The sequence below is a fragment of the Salminus brasiliensis genome, chromosome 1 (assembly GCF_030463535.1).
Source record: "Salminus brasiliensis chromosome 1, fSalBra1.hap2, whole genome shotgun sequence".
NCBI lineage: Eukaryota > Metazoa > Chordata > Actinopteri > Characiformes > Bryconidae > Salminus > Salminus brasiliensis.
The window spans coordinates 11,584,930-11,606,966 of NC_132878.1; the positions used below are offsets into that span (position 1 = coordinate 11,584,930).

At 41.3% G+C, this 22,037-nt stretch overlaps 1 protein-coding gene across 3 annotated transcripts in view; it reads right to left on the minus strand.

The window, feature by feature from the left end:
- The window catches only part of camkk1a (calcium/calmodulin-dependent protein kinase kinase 1, alpha a), a 118,122-nt gene that overhangs the window by 13,402 nt on the left and 82,683 nt on the right, over nucleotides 1-22,037 (minus strand). For all 3 annotated transcript variants that reach the window (XM_072667538.1, XM_072667620.1, XM_072667460.1), the window contains 7 exons: nucleotides 21,920-22,008; nucleotides 16,318-16,517; nucleotides 8,917-8,970; nucleotides 8,723-8,796; nucleotides 4,492-4,579; nucleotides 1,064-1,192; nucleotides 765-868 (listed from right to left, as the gene is read on the minus strand). In XM_072667538.1, the coding sequence (XP_072523639.1) occupies nucleotides 765-868; nucleotides 1,064-1,192; nucleotides 4,492-4,579; nucleotides 8,723-8,796; nucleotides 8,917-8,970; nucleotides 16,318-16,517; nucleotides 21,920-22,008 (738 nt within the window). The remainder of the gene's footprint in view (nucleotides 1-764; nucleotides 869-1,063; nucleotides 1,193-4,491; nucleotides 4,580-8,722; nucleotides 8,797-8,916; nucleotides 8,971-16,317; nucleotides 16,518-21,919; nucleotides 22,009-22,037) is intronic.

Consider the following 22,037-nt stretch of genomic DNA (forward strand, 5'->3'; position numbering starts at 1 on the left):
CTGTGCAGGTGCTCAGCACACCGTTATTTTGGCTGCAGTCTTTTTTTTTTTTTTTTTTTTTTTTTACAGGTCTCCTAAAACTGAAATATTAAAGCTGCAATATGCAAGAACTGGTATTTTGTGCTCCTGGGCTCCTCCTACAGTCAAGAAGTGGAATTTGCACTTTAAGTCACCGCTAAGGGACACTCTTTACACATGCATTTTACAAGCGTAGGGATACAGAACCACCACTGAAAGTAAAAGAATCATGTGGACTGAGCTGGTAGAGTAATATTACAGGGTTTTACGCAAACATGAATGGTGTCTCTGCTGTGCCGAACCCAGATTAGCATTACTTTCCCTATTACAGATCATCAGCATGATTTTCACGATTTTCAAAAGAGCTACATAATGCTGCTTTAATGAGCTCATGCATATTAATGACCAGTGCTCAGTGCCTGAGTGTCAGCATGTAGAGAAAGTCCCATAAACAGAGCTACAGATTCTAAACACACTGTTTGGTAAATCCAACAGAATAGGAGAAAGAAAAGCCGGTAATCCTTGTCACAGTAAACCTGCTGGCGTGATTTATGAATCTGGCCTTACATGCCTTACAGAGGTAGCCTTACTAGTTTTTGTAAATAATAATATTACTATATTATATTACTGTTATGTGTACAGGACGGATAGCATCCTTTCTGGATGTGATCTAGGTTGACTGTTGCAATGCTTTCGGCCACCTAGACTACCAGAGATATAGACATGTGTGAGCTTGGAGTACTCACATTAACAGGCTTCCTGGGGCTGACATGGACCTCTCCTCTCTCCTGCTGGGACACTCAAAAGGGTTCCCGAAAGAGCGCTTCCGCAACATGGCCTTCACCAGGATCTACACCATGAGAGAGAGGGAGAGAGAGAGAGAGAGAGAGAGAGAGAGAGAGAGAGAGAAATATAGTAAAGACATCACTCATGGGTAATATTATTTTAAGCAGATGAAGAGAAAGACTATACCTAAGCCTGCACATTACATACATAAGCTCGGTTTTGCACACACTCAGACAGACACACAGACACACACACTTACCACAGCAGAGAGACTGGGGACAAATTTGACAGAGTTTTGAATCTCTTCCTCAGTGACCTCCACCACGGTGCAGTGCTCTTCTTCTAAAGGCAGTGGGTCAGCACCGTCCTGAGTGACCCAGGGGTCCAGCTGTACAAACACACACACACAAGAAACTGTATGAAACCTCAATCAGGCCATAAGAATGTCCAATTAACTAGCCATTAATAGAACAATTATTAGACACCAATTATTATCATCTTGCTAATTCATTTCAATATAATTCCACAATTACTAAATTATCCTGCTAAAACTCCAGCTCAAGATTTGCAGAAGCTTTTGCTGATAACTGGTTTCAGGTGGTATATGCTGGTCCTTGATGATGGTCATGGTAGTTAAAAAGCTGGTCATCCAGGTAAAAACAAGAGCTATGCTGGTAAGCAGGCTGGTTAAGCTGGTTGACCAACAGGGCGCATGTTTTCATTTGAGTTTGATGGTTTGGCTGATTTATCAGCATGACCAACTTCACCAAGCTGGTTGACTAGTTTAGTCAAGCTGGTCACACTGGTAAACAACATGTTGCTGGTCAACCAGCTTGGTCATTCTGGTCATACTGAAATCTAGGTCAGGGACAGACAATTCAGGCCCTGGAGGGCTGGAGTCCCGCACAGTTTTGTGCTTTTTTTCTGCTTAGGCACACCTGATGCACCTCACCTGCTAATGTCCTGCTTTAGTAGGTCTGGAAATCAGTAAACTGTGCTGGACTCCACCCCCAGTTGGCCACCACTGACCTAAGTGGTTATCCAGCATGGTCATGCTGGTGAACAACATTGGTTATGATAGTTAACCAGTAACTAACTGTTTAGGTTGATGCTGGTAGACCATCAAACTCAATCAGGAGCTGTTTGAGACAAGAGCTAAGCTGGTCAGTCTGTTTAACTAGCGTGACCAGCTTGAGCAGTAGTTTAATACACATATAATACTGTATAATCAATTCTATTTACATTCAGTGCTGATTACATTTACACTCTGTACAGGTCTGACTGGTTTAAGCCAAATATGGATTTTTACTCAATAAAACCATAATTTCTCATCAAATCTGAATGATACATATCAGCTCTTCTGTGCACAAACACAATCATGGTATCGATCGAAAATTTTAAACTGCACAGAACGTCGACAGAACGTCACTGCTTGTTTCAAAAAGCTACAAGTGAGACAATGTGCTTCTTTTAATCAGAAGCAATAACACTATACATCCAAATGTGTGTGGACACCCCTTTTAACGAATACACTCAATTTATTTAGGTGGCACCCATAGCGGACACGGATGCAAATACACACATGCACAGCTTGTCTAGTCTCTGTAAAGAAGTACTGCCAACAGAATAGGACTCTCTGAAGCAGATAAACCTGAACCTGAAAATTGGGACCATGCCTAATGCCAGGGTGGGCTGGAGGGGTATAAAGTTGGAGAGTTGGGGATGAGATGGGGTGGTGATCTCTTGATTTCAGAATAAACACAGAATAAGCAGGTGTCTCAATACTTCTGTCCATATAGAGTAGCTGCACCTTCTAAAGGTTAAAGAACAGAAGCTGTGAACATTTCAAAACATACTGAAAGGTACTAATGTGCCCTAAAAACCCCCATCCACCAGAGCAGAGGGAGAGGACAGCTCCCCAAATTGTCTCCTGTCCTCAGGGGAGTTCCGCTTTAATGGAACATTTCATATTTAGGTAAAGACACATGGCCTGGATTCTGTGTGTGTGTATGTGTGTGTGTGTGTGTGTGTGTGTGTGTGTGTGTTATTGACCTACACATTTCCACCCTGAGACAGCAGACAGAAGTTTCCAGAACGGAATCAAGTTCTTCACTTAGTACCCATTACAAATCATGGTCGACTGCATACACACACCTGTAATCTGTCTGAGATTTGCTCAGCCCACCGTTAAGATATACAGTACTGTTCAAAGGTTTTAGACAGCTCCTTTTCTGGGCAGTAAGTGTTCATTTGCCTAGAAAAACACTTTATTAGAATAAACATTCATTCATACAACATGTAGTCATTCTACATCACTGTGGTCATTAAAACATCTCCAAAACACTCCTCATAGTGTTATTTGTCATCGAACACCTGGTTTGGTAAATCAGTGCTTAATAATGTCCAATCAGGTGAGCAGGTGATGGAATGGGGTGTCCAGCTAGGGGCGTCCAGGAGAAATCCAGAACCAAGCCTAATACTTCAGACTAGTTCACAAGATTAACTACTTTCTTACAATGAAAAATTCTTGTTATTTTTCAATGTATTTCTGATTACCTGCATCTATTCTAATCATCCAATCATAGGGATGGGATCTGGAGATTTTACAGGCTAAAATGCTTTTCTAGACAAGATCAATGGTGCTGCTAACCACAACGTTAGCAGTTTCCGAGATGCTACCACCCTTCACCTGGTACCCTATCATGATGTCCTTTTGGACATCGGTCAGATTGTGTTCTTTGCCCATAGTTTTTTTACTCTGCTACAACTGACTGGTGTGCTTGCTTATTTACACGTGCAGCAAACCAGGAATGGTCATAATATTCTGATATGACTCAGAGTTTTTTTCATTTTTTTGGTAATGAAGATAACATGCTATGGAATGAGAATTTACCAAACAAATAATACATCTAAAGACATATTGCAAGGCTTAAATGTAGTGGGTTTTCTGTGAATATATGTCAAGTAGAGGCTACAAATTGGTGCATACCCAGAGATACTACTGTGCATTTAGGGAAAGCCCATAATAACACAGGGAAATGGGGACAGACATTGTGCCTACAGGATGACATTGTGTCTGGCCATGCTAACACTTACTAACTTACTGACCCAGTGAGCATTTATGTGTTTGTTCATTGAAATTCATTGAAAAATTAAGCTTTTTTTAGCAACCAACATTCTCATGGGGGTTAAAAAAAGGAAAAAATCAGACCCTGATATCAGAATGACTGGCCCTATCTTGCAAATTAAGAGCAATTCAATTTCATCATAAAATTTTTAAACAGGACAATGAAGTCATAGAGCAAACTGAGTATTAAACGAAAATAGTAAATGATGCAGTCAGTGTCACTTAATGCATAGCAGAAATCATCTCATGGTCTTTTACCCTGCCAACAATATATATATATATATATATATATATATATATATATATATATATATATATATATAATATTTATAAAAAATATATACATAAAAATAAAATTAAAAATCTATCCAAGTCAGTAAATCTGACATTTGGATAGAAATCTTGTGCGTACCTGAAAGGATTATACAGGTTTCACTGTATTGGAAATGTCCCGTGCTCTAAGCTAAAACCTTTTTTGATTGAGATTTGAGTTTGACTCTTTGTTGTCCCGACTACACCACACCTGGAGCGGACTTATCTCTCAAACCCTGTTAGCTCACCTTGATCTCAGGAAGAGTGATCCTGGTGTCTGGGTTCTTGTCCAGCATTCTCAGAATCAGGTTCCTGAAGCCTTCGCTGACGGCTGGCCTGAAGGAAATAAAATTCAAGTCATCCAACCTAATCAGTAAAAAAAGGCTGCAGATCAAACAGACATCAGGTCTTTTGCTGATCATTTCAATAAGACCCAGATCATTTCAGTGATCCTGCTTTATCGCAGATTTATCGGTCTCTTCAAGCAGTCACATAAACTATTCTGTGTTCCCTGCAAACCCATTTAAAGCCTCACTGAAATGACAACCAGCTGTTACAGAAAATCCTGAATGCAGTCACACACAAACTCGCACACAAAAAATGCAATCCTCAAGCAGACAACAAAAGTGCCAGAGCTATCATTACATCTGCTGTCAGACAATCATTTTGTAAAAGCTTAGAAGCAGACAGACTGAATTTAACAGAGAGTGGTAGAGAAGCTGGGTGGCAATCAATTCAAAGGCAGCACAACTCAAAGCTTCTTTTGTCCTCTAAAAGTTCCCCAAGCTGAAAGAAACCGTGACATCAATGTGGGATTCAAAAGATGATCATCAATGCACAACACAACCGTTAGGACTCAATAAACTCCACAGTGAGATGTGAATATTTGCTTATTTAAATTTAAATTATGTAAATTTTGGTGATAGCTATGTCTAATTGTCTAATAAATCATTTAAAGTATTGAAGCAACATTCACCTACTTTGATCTTCAAAAAGCCTGATTTACTATTTGATCCAAAACTACTATTTAATCATAACCAATTTCCAGCCCTACCATACTGTACTATTCTAGGAAGGCAAGTGACAGCTCTTCTAAAGCCCAGCATGTAGCAGTGGGACAGCATGAGACTCTCCAATCTCACTTGACAATCAGAGGAAGGAATCAAATATTGACCAGCCCTACTTAAAACATCCCAAAGACTTGAGACTCGACTAGGACTTGAATCTCAGAGTCTTAGAGACTCGACTAGGACTTGATTCTGAGAAGCTTGAGACTCGACTAGGACTTGAATCTCAGAGGCTTCGAGACTCGACTAGGACCTGATTCTCAGAGGCTTCGAGACTCGACTAGGACTTGAATCTCAGAGGCTTCGAGACTCGACTAGGACTTGAATCTCAGAGGCTTCGAGACTCGACTAGGACTTGAATCTCAGAGGCTTCGAGACTCGACTAGGACTTGATTCTCAGAAGCTTGAGACTCGACTAGAACTCGAATCACAGAGGCTTGAGACTCGACTAGGACTCGAATCACAGAGGCTTCGAGACTCGACTAGGACTTGAATCACAGAGGCTTCAAGACTTGACTAGGACTTGATTCTCAGAGGCTAGAGCCTCGAGACTTACACCTCTGCATCTTTATATGGGGACATTAGATTTCGGCTTCTCTGCAGCATCATACTTATTTGATTAAATCTTTGACCCTCTGGCCTCATATGAGGACATTGCCTTTTGCAAAAACAATTTTATGTACAAAGACTAAGTTTAGTTTTTATACTTGTTTGGTCCTACTAATCCCAAATAGGAGAAGCAAAAATTAGCCTCGACTCCGAGCCTCGACTCCGAGCCTCGACTCCGAGCCTCGACTCCGAGCCTCGACTCCGAGCCTCGACTCCGAGCCTCGACTCCGAGCCTCGACTCAACATGCACCCCTAAGACTCGAGATTCGACTTGGACTCCCAGCCTAGAGACTCCACATTTGATGGAGACTTGCATCCCAGAGACTAGAGACTCAACTTAGACTCACAACCCAAAGACTTGAGACATGACCCATGACTGGAAAATCTCTTTTAAGGCTTACCAATATTTTGACACTGTGTGCCACAAGGGTGTACGTGCACAGACTATTTTAACGTGTGTGTTTGAAAGTCTTACTCAGTTTTTCTGACAGAGAAAAAGCTACTGGAATTATGCAAACTGCATGCCTAAATCATCACACACTTATCTTACAGCATTCAATCAAAAAATCTCAAACAGCAGGGTTTCTGACTTCTACACAAATGCAAGAAATAACACCACGAGTGGGTACATGCACCATATTCTCTAAACTCATATGTATCTAAAAGCCCTACAAAGTCACAGTGTGGTTTTCAGACTCATAGCTGCATGCGAGATGAGATCTGCGAACAGTGAGTGTGCGTGTGTGTGACCGCAAGCATGTGTGGGTGTGAGAGGCTCTCAAGAAAACGCTTTCATTAGCTGATGACAACCTGTCCAACCACACACTCCAGCTGCCAATCTCTCAGATATGCCTCTCGACTCACAGAAACACATGCGCGCTTCTAAGCCAACACGTGAGACTGCGCACACACACTGACTCGTGCAGTTACACACTCGAAAGAGCTGAAAAGGCCTGTTTCATAAGAGGAGACTAACAGAGACATTTTATTGACATTTTTATTTTCATATTTCAGAGAGCTGCAGAACTTCAAAGACTGAGAGGTTGAGCGAGCTGTAGGCAACCCCCCCCCCAACCCCCCACCCCCGGCTCCAATCACTTTCACAGCACCAAGCTCTTCTGAGGTACTCTGCCTGCGCTGATGCTTTTCCAAGGACAAATCTATTCTTTTTTTTATTCAGCCCTCTCCAACCTTCCACCCTTACGCAAAAGTAACGTTCCATTAGCCTTAAAAATAGTCTGGCAAATAATCTATTTGGCTGTTTTCCCCTCACCCCAGATGCAGCTGATAATTTAAGACATGCTTGGTGTCTGAAGTGTGCTTTGTTCAATTTGCTTTAAGTCTAATGTTGATAGCAAGTAAGGGAAGCTTTTACAGGGCAGATTTGGAGCGGATTAAATCATACTTAGTGTGTGTGTGAGTGTTTTTGGTGTGGGAAATCATTTACAGAAACATTTTACATTTGTCATCTTACTTGTGAATTTCCCCACTGCGGGACTAATAAAGGACTATCTTATCTTATCTTTAAAATGTCTTGTGGAGTCCCACAAGGTTCAGTTTTAGGGCCTCTGCTGTTCTCCCTGAACGCTACCTCTAGGTAAAGTCATCAGGAAACATGAGCTCAATCTTTGCTATGCTGAGGATATCCCTATATTTCCATTTCTTCCAAAAACCAGGAAACTGTTTACATGTTAAGCAGCTGTGAGTCAGGCGGACCCCATTCAAATATTTAGTGAATTCCACAAGCTCATGGACGTTGTAGTCAAAAACTCAAAGTCAATTATTTGTGAACTATTATTACTATAGGTAATGTGCAACATCAAACATTTGTGCACTAGCCCTGCTATTTTGTAAAGTGTAGATGTGAAAGCTTGTGCTTGTGGGAGTTGTAGGCCATCATCTAAACACTATTTTTTAAATGGTTTCTTGAAGTTTACCTAGAAAGTTAGAAAGTTTAGAGTTTTTACCAAATTTCCCAAAAATGGACATTTGGTAGATGTTTTTTCACTTTTCAGTGTTGGATAGATGATAACACAGAAGCATCAACAGCAACAAATGTCAGAAGTGTAGTCAGTATGTTCACCCATTTCCTTCATTACAGCTTCTATTCTTTTCAGGAGACTTAGAAGTTGGAGCGTTTTCTGCTTCCCAACAACAAAGTAATACCAACCACCCAATGATGTTGAGGTCTGGACTATGAGGTGGTCAGTCCATCGTTCTGAGAACACCAGCAGTTTGATCAAATGCTCTTTTGGAGCAAATGGAGCTTCATTTTCTCTTCCCTCTCCAAGATAAAATATTTAAGTATTGTTTATCACAGGCAGTTTTGCAAGGTGGCAAGGTTGTTAGGGGTCACCTTTTTTTTTGATCTTCCACTTTTAACTAGAGATGGAAATAAGATACATAGATAAATGGACGGTGGCTCTGTCTGACTTTTGCACATGACATGATATATATGCTCAATAATTGCTACATTTATTCAGCATTTATTAAACAGCTTAAAAAAACCAAAGGCATCTCCAGTTTGAGAAGCTGGGGCTCTGCCTACTGCCTTTGCCTTCTTTAGTCTGTTCCTGATCTCCTGAAATGTAAAAATCACCCAATCTTATCTTTAGGTAAGGCAATGGCACATCTAATTCATTTCTCATTCATTTTTCGAAGGTTAGTCTTGCAAACCACATGCTTGTGCTGAAAGCATCTAACTCAGTCCCTGAGGCTTGAAGTGGTTTGCATTTGTCACTCATTTATCTCCCTGTCCCTCTGATGGATCACACAAAAGGTAGAGATGAGAAGAGGAACTCACATCTCGGGGAACTCCACTGACTTGCTCCTGATCTTGTTATGGAGAGCTAGTATGTACTCATCAATAAAAGGGCACTGAGGAAAAAGAGAGAGAGAGAGAGAGAGACAAAGAAAGGTACATAACACAGCTTAGCAACACATTCTTGAGCAAAAAAATGGACTAAACTCTGCTCATTTCTTTGTAAATAGTCTTACCTTCCCAAATACAAAGCAGTAGAGTGTCACCCCCATTGCCCACACATCCAGAGCCTGGAACACACAAAGACTCCATTACATACTGAAATGATTGTGCTTGTAGAGGAGCAGTAGACAGGGTGACCACCTGTCCCGCTTTACGTTGTACTGTACAGCAATTTTACCCTTTGTCCCATGGTGGCATGGTGCATGTAAATCTCACAGGAAAAGAGCACAACAACAAGAAATATGCAAATTGATGCAATCGTTTTTATTAAATATTAAAAGACCTTGGTTTCCCTTGTTTGCACTGAAATTGTTACTTGGTATAGACTAGGCCTGATATTTTTTGTGCTTTGTATTTTAAGTTGAATTTGAATAGCATACTAATAATGCCTGGTCCTTAGGACAGTTGACTAGCTAATCTGATGGTTCCAATAAAGGCAAGATGTTGCAAAATGAGTGTTTTCTCTTGTATAGGCCTATGCCTTAAACTGTGGGCTATCTTTTGGGTCAGGTAGTGTCTTAATATTTTGGTCAGTGGGGTTGAAAAGCAAGAATAAATGTTTCTTGGTTAATTAGAAAGACATTATATCACCTAGCAGTAGATCATTCTACTGGCGTTGGGCATGAGGTTGCAATATTTAGCTGATAGCCTAAGACAATAAGATACTCGGCCACTACAGAAAGCAGGGGGGCGCGGTATGACTTCTGCTGATCTTTGCACCACAAAAGAGATGGCTCATCTCACCGAAAAAATGCTGATGAGCGCAAAGTCATTAATAAGAGACACTCTATATACTATATACTCTTGCTATATTTAAACCCTCTTATATTTCGATAATAATAACAGTTGCCTTTACTAAAGCACCCTTGAAGAACCCCCGTTTTAAGGGTGTACATTCTACATACTGTCCTGAAAAAGGGTTCCTGCACACCTGATATTTTTCAAGTGAACCTGATTTTGAATAGGTGGTGGTTTGATTGCACTGGCACACTTGTCCACTTAAACTATAGACGAGAAGTGTAACCATAGTAACTTGTTAGTCTGTTCCCTTAGTCTGTGAGCTTATGATGGATTTGTGATTGATGAGATGACGTAAATAATGATGTAAAAGTTGCATCAAATCCAAGGTCGCATTTGCACACGTATCACATTCAGTTTAAACTGGCACCCAAACACAAATCAGCAATCAGAGTCACATGTGCATTTGGGCCACTTGTGAAGGCAGGCTTATTTCATGGTTAAGGTTTCATTAGAAGGATTCAATTTTAGAAATGCCCACTGGAAAATTGTCCAATTTGAGACTAGACAATAGGTGTGCACATCTGTAATCAGCAATGGGTGCAACTTAAAGTAGCTGAATGCATTTATTAGAAGGGGTGTCCACAAACATTTGGAAATATAGAGTACAGGAGAAACGTAGTCAAGCTTCACACCGTATGGGAACATAAACTCCAAAAACCAAAATCAGAAATATTAGTTTGTGGACAGTAGCAAAAGCATTTACTGGAAACCCTTGAATGAGCTGTGGCTCTTCTCCCTAAACACAAGATCATCTGAACTGGCGCAATCACACTACTTAAATGAACTGGGGGGCGGGGCATGCTTCTAGTATGAGTACACCCGAACAGCTCATGCAAATAAATAACAAGAGCATTAGTGCCAAATGTTATACAGATGATAAACCACTAATTCTTGTGTTAAAAGGTTGTTAAAGCTGTAAAGCTGGTCCGTTGTATGAATCTGGCCCAACATATATCATGCAGTTCTATTCTATTCTATTCTATTCTAGTCTTGTAGCCTTTTACTTTCAATATTGACAGTATTGATTCTTTCTTTTAAAGCAGACTCAAACTCTGTGGCAGAAGCACTCAGAATGGTTTCAGTTGGGGGATGGGGCACGGTACTCACACTAGATGCGAAACTCAGATATGATCAGTGATGCTGCCTCCATAAAAACCTTATTTGTGAAGCAAGATTACATTTACATTCACTCTAGCAGACTCTCTTATCCAAAGCGACTTACAAAAGTGCTTTGCTATTTACCCAAGGAAAACCTCAGCTAGTTTGAATAGACTAATAATTCAAAGATACCTCTAAGTTTAGACTCTACTAAACACCAGTAACTAAGGTGACCATTCTACTATTCGCCCAACTACTCTCGGGAAGAGGTGGGTCTTCAGTCTGCATTTAAAGACAGCGAGCGACTCTGCCGGAAGTTCGTTCCACCACTTTAGTGCCAGGACAAAAAAAAAAAGCCTTGACGAAAAATTAAGGACATTGAGAAATATGTGCATCAGTGCGCTCAAATCCAGAAGCTTCAGAGTAAATAACATCAGTAAAATTGAAATTCAGTGTGTGCGCAGTCCAAATCTGGCAGTTTAAGCAGATAGGGTAGCGCCACATTTCTTTAACTCAAAAAGCCACATTGTGATGATGTAAGTGTACTTGGGCCCAGAGCGCTAAGCGAAATGTGAGCGCAGGCCTGTGACACTGGGGAGGGAGGACAATCATTTGTGCTCGGGCACAGTACTAGGCAACCAGGCCCAGTATGAGTATGCCCTTCGTGATAACCCCTCATATCATGCCAAAAAAAAAACAAAAAAAAAGACTCTGTCTGGATGAACCCAATAGAAATATGCAGATGCTTTTCCTTTCTGAGTGGAATCCATTGTATCATTTGATACAAGCATTTAGCATTTTATATTGCTTGTTTACCAAATATTTATGCATTGTGGTAATTTACCAAATGGTGTGGCTTTTTAGTCCAAGATGTGGCATAGCATTGGTAATTAATAGGTATGAGCTCATTAAAGCAGCATTATGCAAGAATGAGTATTTCTTGCTCCTGGCATCCCCCTATAGCCAGTAAGTGGAATAAGATAAGATAAGATAAGATAAGATAAGATAAGATAGTCCTTTATTAGTCCCGCAGTGGGGAAATTCACAGTGTAACAGCAGAAAGGGATAGCAGGACACTCAGTTACAAAAATTTGGATGGGCCTGTCTGAATTTTGTGCTTTGAACCACCACTAAAGGAAACGCTTAACACATGCATCTCTGGACAAGCTGAGAGATACAAAACCATCACTGAAAGTAAAAGACGCCTGTGGACTGAGGGCATAGAGTAATGCTACAGAGGTTTACACAAATATGGGATATGCAGCGTTACAAAGTACAGGTGAGCGTCGTCCTAGCTCAGTTAGCAGTGTTTCAAGCTCAGAGTGGCAGCAACAGAGATGCTATTCTCCCTATTACAGTCAATGGAGAATCTGCATGATACCGAAGCTGCTATTTTAAGGTAGAAATTCTACATAATGTTGCTGAATTTGACTAGTTTATGGCATATGGCAAAAAAACTGTGTGTGGTGTGTGCATGTGACCCTTGCTGCTACAGTGCTTGCCATGCTAGAGCTGTATAAAAGGCTATACTGGGGAGAAAAAACAGCACACTGCGAGTGTCATGATGCGGTTCGTACAGTTGTGCTCTAAAGGACAAGCACAACACAGAAACAAACACAAATCTAAATGGAAATACATGCTCATGCTGGTGATGTGCTCAACACAGAGGCTGGCATTCTACCAGCCATCATCTCTGTCCTCCTCTCCCCTACGCTCAGGCATTTCAAAGTTTTTCAGTCTCTGCCAGCCTGTCAGAAAGGCTGTTTGGAGCGACTGGCAGGTTCTGGACACTGTGGACTTCTAAACACATGGGCCTGTCTGAATGACTGACTGTCTGGCTGAGTCTCTGGGGCGAAGGCAGACCTCAGTCAATCAGGCTTGTGACACGTGCCTGCAGTGGAATAGTACAAAGACAGCGCGTGAGTGAGTGAGTGAGTGAGTGAGAGAGAGAAAGAAAGAGAGAGAGAGAGAAAGAGAGAGAGAGACACACTGGGATGTGTAATGTGGCCTCTAGTCGCCTACTCTTCCACATTAAGGATCATCTATATGTTGTAATACACTGTGTTGATGCATTGGACACAGACACACACACACACACACATTTGGCTCATTATGGCATTGCTCAGCACACAATGTCACAAGCTGATAAGCAACCTCCAGGATGGGGCACAGGCCCCAACACACATGCCACGTGGTTGTTACTGACTGTTTGCATAAATTTGTGTTCATATATTTGAGAGAAAAAAATATTTTTTTCATAAAATGGGCCTTTTAGACTCACTTTGCTCAGACACATTGACTACTGTCTCAGTTTAAAGAGCGGTGTGTCAGAACAAAGGGAATTTTAAAAGGCCCACTTTTTGATGGGGAAAAAAAGGAAAGTCTAAATTTTCCTCACTTTGCTGAAATAAAGACATTTGAAAAAACTTAAGTTCACACCTCAAATGGAAACTAAGCAGTACTGAATTCCTTGTTTTGGAGATAACCAACGTTTTTGGGCAAGTTTGAACAAAACATAATATGTCTTAAAATTCTAAGTTTTCCGATAAGCTTGTAGGTGAGGTTTCCTTTTCATTAGTTTTCCATGAAGACTGTTCGTGTAACCGATGCTGCACAGTAGAATAGTGCACCCCTCTCTTGACTTAGCTACACCTTCCTGCAGGATCTTGGCCGTCATGGGGTTTTCAGCATATGAGCAGGTCTTCTTGGTGTTCTCGACAAATTGACCTCCATAGTTGCCCTGAACTGTCGTTTCCAAATAACATTCCAGACTGTGGAAAAAGAAAGCCTTTCACTGCCTTCAATGACTTCCATTACTTTCAGCTCTTTAGACAGTTGTCAGAGGACACTGGGGTTGCTGAGTGAGTAATAAGAGTCAGTTTGACGAGTCAGAATTCATACATCTTAGAGCTTTGTTTCAGCTGACAGTTCATGATTACAACTGGTGACATGTCACAGGCCTGATCTGCTAAACAAGCTCAGAGATCTGGTGTAAATAAAAATCGGAACCATTGCAACACTTAGGGCAGGGGTATTTAATCCAAATATTTCATCAAAATGTCCAGTCAGAGAAAATGTGCTCAAGCCAAAGTCCAGAACATCATCATGTCTAACTTGCATTATGATTCAGTGCCACATGCCTGATACTGAAGAAGCCTAGTAATGACAGTGGGTGAAATAAGTATTGAACACGTCACCAATTTTCTAAGTAAATCTATTTCTAAAGGAGCTACTGACGTGAAATTCTTACCAGATGTCGGTAACAACCCATTCAATCAACACAGGCAAAGAAATCAAGAAATCAAAAACATGAAAAAAAGGTTTTGTGTAATAATGACAGCTTCATTTATCATAATAATGGTGATGACCGCTTCAAGAGGCCTCCTGTATGCAGAAACGAGTCGCATGCATTGCTCAGGTGTGATTTTGGCCCATTCTTCCACATGAACTTCTTCTATTAACTTTGAGCTTTAGTTCCTTCCATTGATTTTATTTAATTGGATTCAGGTCAGATAACAGAATTTCATGTCAACTGCATCTTTAGAAATAGATATACTTTGAAAAATGGTGAGGTGTTTAATGCTTATTTCACCCGCTGTGTATTCACTTTTTATGTAGACTGAATGTCCAATCAAATTACAAGTACAATTCAATACATTTCAGTGGTATTCACCGATACTGTTTATACAGAACTGGACTGATTATAAATACTCTAGAATAACAAATACTCGAAATAACTGTAAAAGACATGTATCTTAAAATAAAGTGCTTAATAACTCTTCTCGCCGTGCCGGTTGATATCACTGCTTCTACTGGTTTAGAACTGCCCATGGGTAGAATACCAGTCTTTCCATTCTTGATTAAAAGCTCAATTTTTTACGCTCCACTTTTCTTTTTTTAGGGCAGCCCATGTGAATTAACTTCTGAAATCCTCTGACTCACTTTCTCCTCCGAACACAGTTCTACTCAGAATCACAAGGCTCATCATAATGCACAGATCTGATTGGCTGGCTAGCATCTATATAATATGTGATATTTTCAGCACATGAGATTGGCCTTGAGTTTCCTGGTCAGTTAAACCTGTACAGTGAAGGCTAAGCCTGTTAAAATAAACTAATCAAACCATTGCACACAACTGTATAAATATATATTTACATGTTTAAAGTATACACACACACACACACACACACACACACACACACACACACACACACACACAATTTCAATTGGAGTTCAGAGGAGATACACATAAAATTAAACAGAAATATACATTTAAATGGGTGGAAAAGCTGCACATAAAACACGACTGCAGCTGTTGACGTCATTCACATAGTGAAACAGACGGAGATTAGCTCAAGGGCACCACATACAGGAAACTGATGACAGCCGCTTCTAGAAAGCAGACGAGCTTGTTCTCACTAAGCTGAGTCCTGTACTGTGTGTATGTGGTTTATCACTAGCTTAGTGCTGCAGTTGCTGGGGCTGTTTACATCAGTATGCATGAAGGGCGATAGAGTTAGCTGCTCTCCACTCACAGTCTGTCTTAAACCCAAGCCCCCAAGGAACTATCGAATCACTCATATCATCAGGCTTATCTCGGAGCCTGCGCAATGATACACTGCTAAGCCCCAAGCCACATGGAACTGGAGAAGTACAGAAATAGGTCCTGGGTGTTCATGCTAGTCTATATAGCCATGGTAGAGCTAGTAGACAGTACAGTATGAACATTTCTAGGAATGTCTTGATCCAGATTTTTTACCCCTGATATGATCCAGGATCCGGATCTTTGTGTTTAATAGATACATAGTCACATCATTTAAGTTATCTGCTACCAAAAAATACTAAGTCACTTATTTTGGACATTTTTTGTATATTATTGATAGATTTTGTATCTTACAAGACATTTTACTAACCTGTCTGATTATTTGGCTGCCAGTTATGAGTGATGCCGTAAAATCTCTGACATTGTATATGTGCAACCAATCACTATTATAATCACCACATCAACGAATATTGAAGTGTTGTTGAATAAACTACAACTGAACACGTGTGTTTTCCCTTGTATAGGTTGCGGTCTTCTATGGGCCGGCCGTAACAGTCCTAAGGTACCAAGAACAACCACTAAATAATATAGCGGCAAGTCATTAACCATTAACCAGTCATTATTCACTAATCCTTACCAAATGCTGTCTGTGGTAGAGGAAGGTGGCTTGTGTAGGTACATACTGTAATTACTTCAAAAAGTAAACTTTATTTATGTATTGTTCATCTCTGTGTTGTCCTACTGAACAGATTGGCCAGTAGCATCTCATTAAAGTAAGTATTATTTAATGTTTTATAACTGTAAATCTGGGAACATATCTGACAAACACTTTTGACTCAGTGTGTCTGGAGTTTTACCTTTGGCCACAAAATGTTCTATGAAGGTGCAGAAGTTTCAAGTGAGAATTGCAGAAGAAAAAGAACACGGGCGTTTCTTCCTAATTGCACAAAACCACACACACACAAGTGTTTACCTTTCCACTGAAGCTCTTGCGGTTGTCTGAAAGGGTCTCTGGGGCCATGAAGGCAGGAGTCCCAGCCGTGCTGGAGAGCAAGGCATCGTTCCCCTCGAACTGGTTACTAACGCCAAAATCAGCAATCTTCACATGACCGTCGTCTCCCAGCAACAGATTGGACGGCTTGATATCCCTGTGGACGATCTTCTGATAGTGCACTGAGGAACGAAGCAAAAGCAATTCAAACAACACTTACTGTATGAGGCTAAACCCTTTTCAAACGACTTTAAACAGTCTACCTTAAGATTTCCTTTACGGCTTAAAGTTAAAGTTACACATAACTAAGGAACAGCCTCTCCTAAAGTGTGCTGGCTCTTGAGGTTTATGAGGGCCACTTTGTGATCAAGAGAGGTCACCATGGCCAATTCAGACAAGCACACAAAACCTGATTGGAGGAGTGGCTCCCTTCTGTCTCAAGTGCCCAATCAAAGCTAAACGGCTGGATGATCAGGCCAGTGCCCATCAGTGAACTGTCATTTGTGCCATCTGTGATTAGGCTAGTGCAAACATCTGAGATGCACTCAGTGGGATCTTGTGTGTTAATGGATGAAGAAGGATTAGGGGTGACTGAAGTTGTGATCAGAAGTTTGCATACACTCATCACAGACATGGATGTCATGGACTCGATATTGAATATGAGTGAATTCGTTTTCTGAGGCAAATTGAGTGATAACATACAAATTTCACAGAATAAAAACAAAGACACAGGGTCGCAAAACATCCATACAGCACATCTAATATCTGGTTAAATGTCCCTTAGGAGGTTTTGTATCCATCAGACACTTTTGGTAGCATCAACAAGCTTCGAGTAGAACGCTGGTTGGATATTTGGCCACTCTTCTTGGCCTGCTTCATCTATTCCACCTCTGATGTGCTTCTTGGTCATAGTCCTATTGGAACACCCATTGTGTCCTGATGGTTTAAGGTTAGGCTGAAAAATGTTATTGTTCCAGACACTTTGTGCATTGTACCAGTTCAAACTGGCAGAAAAATGAACACTACCACCACCGTGCTTAACAGTCCGGTGGTCTAGAGCGAACTTTCTCCTTGCTCTCCTCCTAGGGTTGGGCAGTTAATCCAAAATTGCGACAACCTAGACAATCTGGATGACCACCCTATTTGGGATAGTAACAGTGGTGCTATATGTCCTGCATTTGTCTATAATGTGCCTCAGAGAGAATTGGTGGAAAAAGGTCCATTTAGAAGGTTCATTAGAAAAGGTTCTGAAAACTTCACAATGCCCCAAAATCTAGAAGAAAGCCTTCGCTGAAAAGTAGAGACAGTTCCTCCAACAAAAGCAGAATAAACTATTGTTAATACCATATGATTTCAGAAAATAAAACAATGAATGAGAAGGTGTCCCATTACTTTTGTCCATATAGTAATAGTCTTAAAAGTGCATTAATAAGAATAGCTTTTTAAATATTTACTGGTAATAATAAAATAATATTTCAGCCAAATAACTGCACAACTAGAGAGAAAATATTTGCTCTACGCAGAAGTGGCCGATACAGGGGATGGCCGTTGTTAGGGGACTAACTGTGGTTGGTGGCTAATTTATGTGTAAGGTCTTTTTTTTTAAGCTGAGGAGCTAACTTGGCTAACTTGGTTACCATAAACAGTCCAAAATCACAAAAAAGATGATAATGCAGACTCCTGGCTTACTGTGTATGTAGTTTTTGTCTTATCTTCCTTTACTTGTTGGTCGTGCTGGACACATGCCAACACTAGCATTTTCTCAGTATTGGGTCTTCACAGCTGGGCTGCCCTCTTTGAGGTCAGCCTACTGGTCACAGACACAAATTCGCAGGTCAGTGTTCACCAAACTCGGGGCAAAGTTTCGCACACCAAACCTATTTGTGTTGGAAGTTGCCAAGGCAAACTCCTCCTCTTCCCAACTCCACAGCTCATTCCAAAAGTATTGGATGGAGTGCCATCATTCCAGAGAACACAGCTCCACAGCTCCATGCTGGGGGTTATATCCCTCTAGTCCAGGCCTGGCATTAGGTATGGTGCCAATAGGTTCATGTTTATCTGCTCCAGAGAGTCTTATTCTTTGTGTCAGCAAAGGGTGCAACTCAAATCAGCTGAACGCATAAACTAGAAGGGGTGTCCACAAACATTTACACCATTGGAAAAAAATACGAAGTTTGTTATTTAATGCCCCCCTGCAGCAGTGAAAGACTGATCTGCAAATGGTCATACACTGACAAAGCACACAGTGTTGGAAAAAGCTAATGTTTAAAAAAAAAAAAATGATCTGAGCAGTGCCATCTTATTGCAAACATCGCAGGTCATCCCTGACGAGGAGAGCAAACACATGCATGTTGAACAGCGCTACTGATTTACTTAACATTCACCGTCTTCCCCACGGGTGCCTCACACAGAGCTAACGGAAATAAGAGCGCTGATCGCCTCAGTGTTCCAGGTTCATCAAAGGAAAGCCCTGCCATAGTGTGGACACGGGGGAGATCATGACCTGTAATGGATATTGATCTTTCACATAATATGTGAGATAAAGTCTGTATTGATAAGCGCCAGGAGGCCTGTATCAACAAGCAATAAGCTCTTGATTATCAATGACTACACAGTTTTCGACCAACTGTTCACCAAACCAGCATTAAACCCAGATGGCCGACATGAGTAGCTGCTCTGAGTGCAGAGAGATATAGAGAGAGCTTGGCGCGTATACAGCCTGAACAGTAATCCCACATAAGGGAAAGAGATGGGCATAGTTCAGTAATTGAGTCAAGGAGACAGCCTGTGGTTATCTCGGTGGGGCGAGTGTTGTCTGGTCATCATGGTTCTGGCATGCTGAGGAAAGATGAGGCAGCTCAGACTAATGACTGAGCAGAGGCCCGGCACACTATTTCTGGAGTGGGGTGACTGTCTGGCTCTTCCATTGCAGATGATTCAAGACCACAGGTGACCATAGACTAGGCTGCACTGATAGAAAGCACTTTTAGAAATGCTGTGATGGAGGAAGGAGAGAGCGATTAACAGAATAGTTGCCTGACTACCCCCAACCCATACATATTTGCTCCCAATCACATGCAATGCTTCCAACACTGTGAGAGTAAAGACAGACACCCGCCTCTTCATAAAATGTGCACAGTCAGCCATCGGCTCTATTCGTTTTTTTTATTGCCACCAATGCAACATCACTGTTGCGATGGACAGCAGACACCAGTGCCGGCAAGTATTGCTCTGGTGTGATTTGGGGAGAAAGTGCCATCTACCCACCCTGGAGAAAGCAAGGCCAGCTGTGCTCTTTCTGGTCCCGGCTGTCGATGGCAATGACCGGGATTCGAAACAGCAATCCACTGGTCATGGTGACTGCACCTTATTCTGGCAGACTTCTCTTGGCCCTGATCTCACTCGGGGGCCCTGACCTCACTAATGCTCTTGTCACTAAAAGCAATCAAATCTTCACAACAAATGATCCAAAACTTAGTAAAAAGCCTTCACTGGACAGTAGAGACAGTTGACAAAAACACTGACAAAAGCAGGGTAAACTCTTTTTAATACCCATGATTTCAGAAGCATATGTTTGAAGGAGTGAGGGTGAGGCATTCAACCTCAAGAACATTGTACCAACTGTTAAGCATGGTGGCAGTAGCATCATGCTCTGGGGTGGTTTCTTCTGCCACTGGACTGAATAATGAGGAAGGAAGAATAACATCAAACTAGCAGCTAGATGGTTTGAAACTTGGACACAACTGGGTGTTCCTACAGGACAATGGCCCAAAACACATCAGAGGTGGATGTGGAATGGATAAAGTAGGCTAGCATCAAACATTTGGAATGGCCTTCTCAAAGTCCTGACCTCAACCCATCAACAATATGTGGACTGTGCTTAAAGTCACTCTACCAATTCTGTTGAGAAGAAAGGTCAAATATCCAACTCAGAATTCTGCCAGATGCTTGTTGATGGCTACTTAAAGCATCTGGTCAAGGCACAACTTGCAAAGGGGCGTTCAGGTTAAAATGGGTAAAATAAAATAAAATAATATTTATTTAAATGTAAATGTAAATGTTAGTAGTGTTATATACAGTACAGTCTAAACAGTGTCAGTGTTTACTTTTCACCAAAAATGTACTGGTGACAAAAATTTATATACACATTACTTTGCATATTGTCCACTGGTAGCCACTTTTGGTAGGTACGGACATACCAGGAACTCCCTACAAAACCTGTCTGATGTTTTGGAGATAATCTGACCCAGTCATTCAGCCATCAGAGTTTGATTGCTGTCAAAGTGGCGTAGATTTTCATGCTTGCCCATTTTTCCTACCTTCAAGAGGAAAGATCAGTGAATTTTGCCCCAGAAAAAGAACAGTATATACCCATCTAATCTATGTGTATATATTTCTGTCTATATATAAAGTCTTCGAAACTCTTTAAAGATGAAAAACATGTTTATTAAAAAAGAAACATTGATTTAGTATTTGCATCACATTCAGTAAACAATCATAAATTCCCCTGACACACTCATGCTAAGACTCCCCCAACCTCTTCCCCCATTAGACTTAATGGACACTGCGATGTGCCACAACAACACAGCAACAAACATAGAAACGCTTCTCGAGTTACAGCTCCCCGAGGCCTTTGCTTTCACATAAACGACAATGACTAATCGTATCCACGGAAATGCAGGAGGGACTCGGAAAGGCCTGCGACCTAGCTCAGCACTCTGGGGAATAGTAACTTTCGAGGGTTTCAAAGAATTGCTCTTCATCAGGCCAGTCGTCTAAGGTATCTGCAGCACATAATGTATTTTGTTAATGACGAGGGCTAAACTCCCCGTCTCTGGATGGGTTTGTGAATTTCGTATTTCAGACAGTCTCTCACTTCACAGATATAACGGCTTTCCAAATTTCCACCCTACTTGGCAAATCGTACCCAGGCTTATTAGATTCCTTTTTAATTGGTTGCAGGGTCACCCAGTAGTCTGTGTGTTGGAACTCTGCAATGCCTCATTACCAGAAACTGACTACGAATTGCTTAGAATGTGTGTAAAGGAAAGTAAAGGGGTGGGAATCTCAATTAGACGGTGTTTAATTCAGGGGGCACAGATGTGATTATAAAACAAATGCTTCTTGGCTAGACTATATTGTCATCCTCACAGCTTAGGGCTATCTACTAGATTTTGGAGCACTGACGTGAGCATTTGATTGCATTCAGAGACACGCCTTAGTGAGGATAGGATATTGGACAATCACCACTTCATCTCATCCCCAAAATATTGTTATTTCACAGTTCTACTGCTCCACAGCTCAAAGCTGGGGGGCTTTATACCGCTCTAGCAGACACCTGGCATTAGGCATGGTGCCAATAGGTTCATGTTTATCTGCTAACCAGAGAGTCTTGTTCTATTGACAATACTTCTCTATGGAGACTAGACAAGCTGTGAGTGTGTGTGCATCTGTGGCAGCAATGGGTGCAACTTAAAATAGCTGAATGCATTCATTATAAGGGGTGTCCACAAACATTTGGACCTATAGTTTCCATGTACTAACATGCCCCACACAGCTCTGAAAATGGCAGATGATAACTCACAGTACTCAATGCCCAGGACGATGTCTCTGAAGTAGAGGCGTGCCTGTTCTTCACTGAAGGGGCTGTCTGTAGGTACCTCCATCACAGGCCTGAGAGAGAGAGGAGAGAGAGAGAGAGC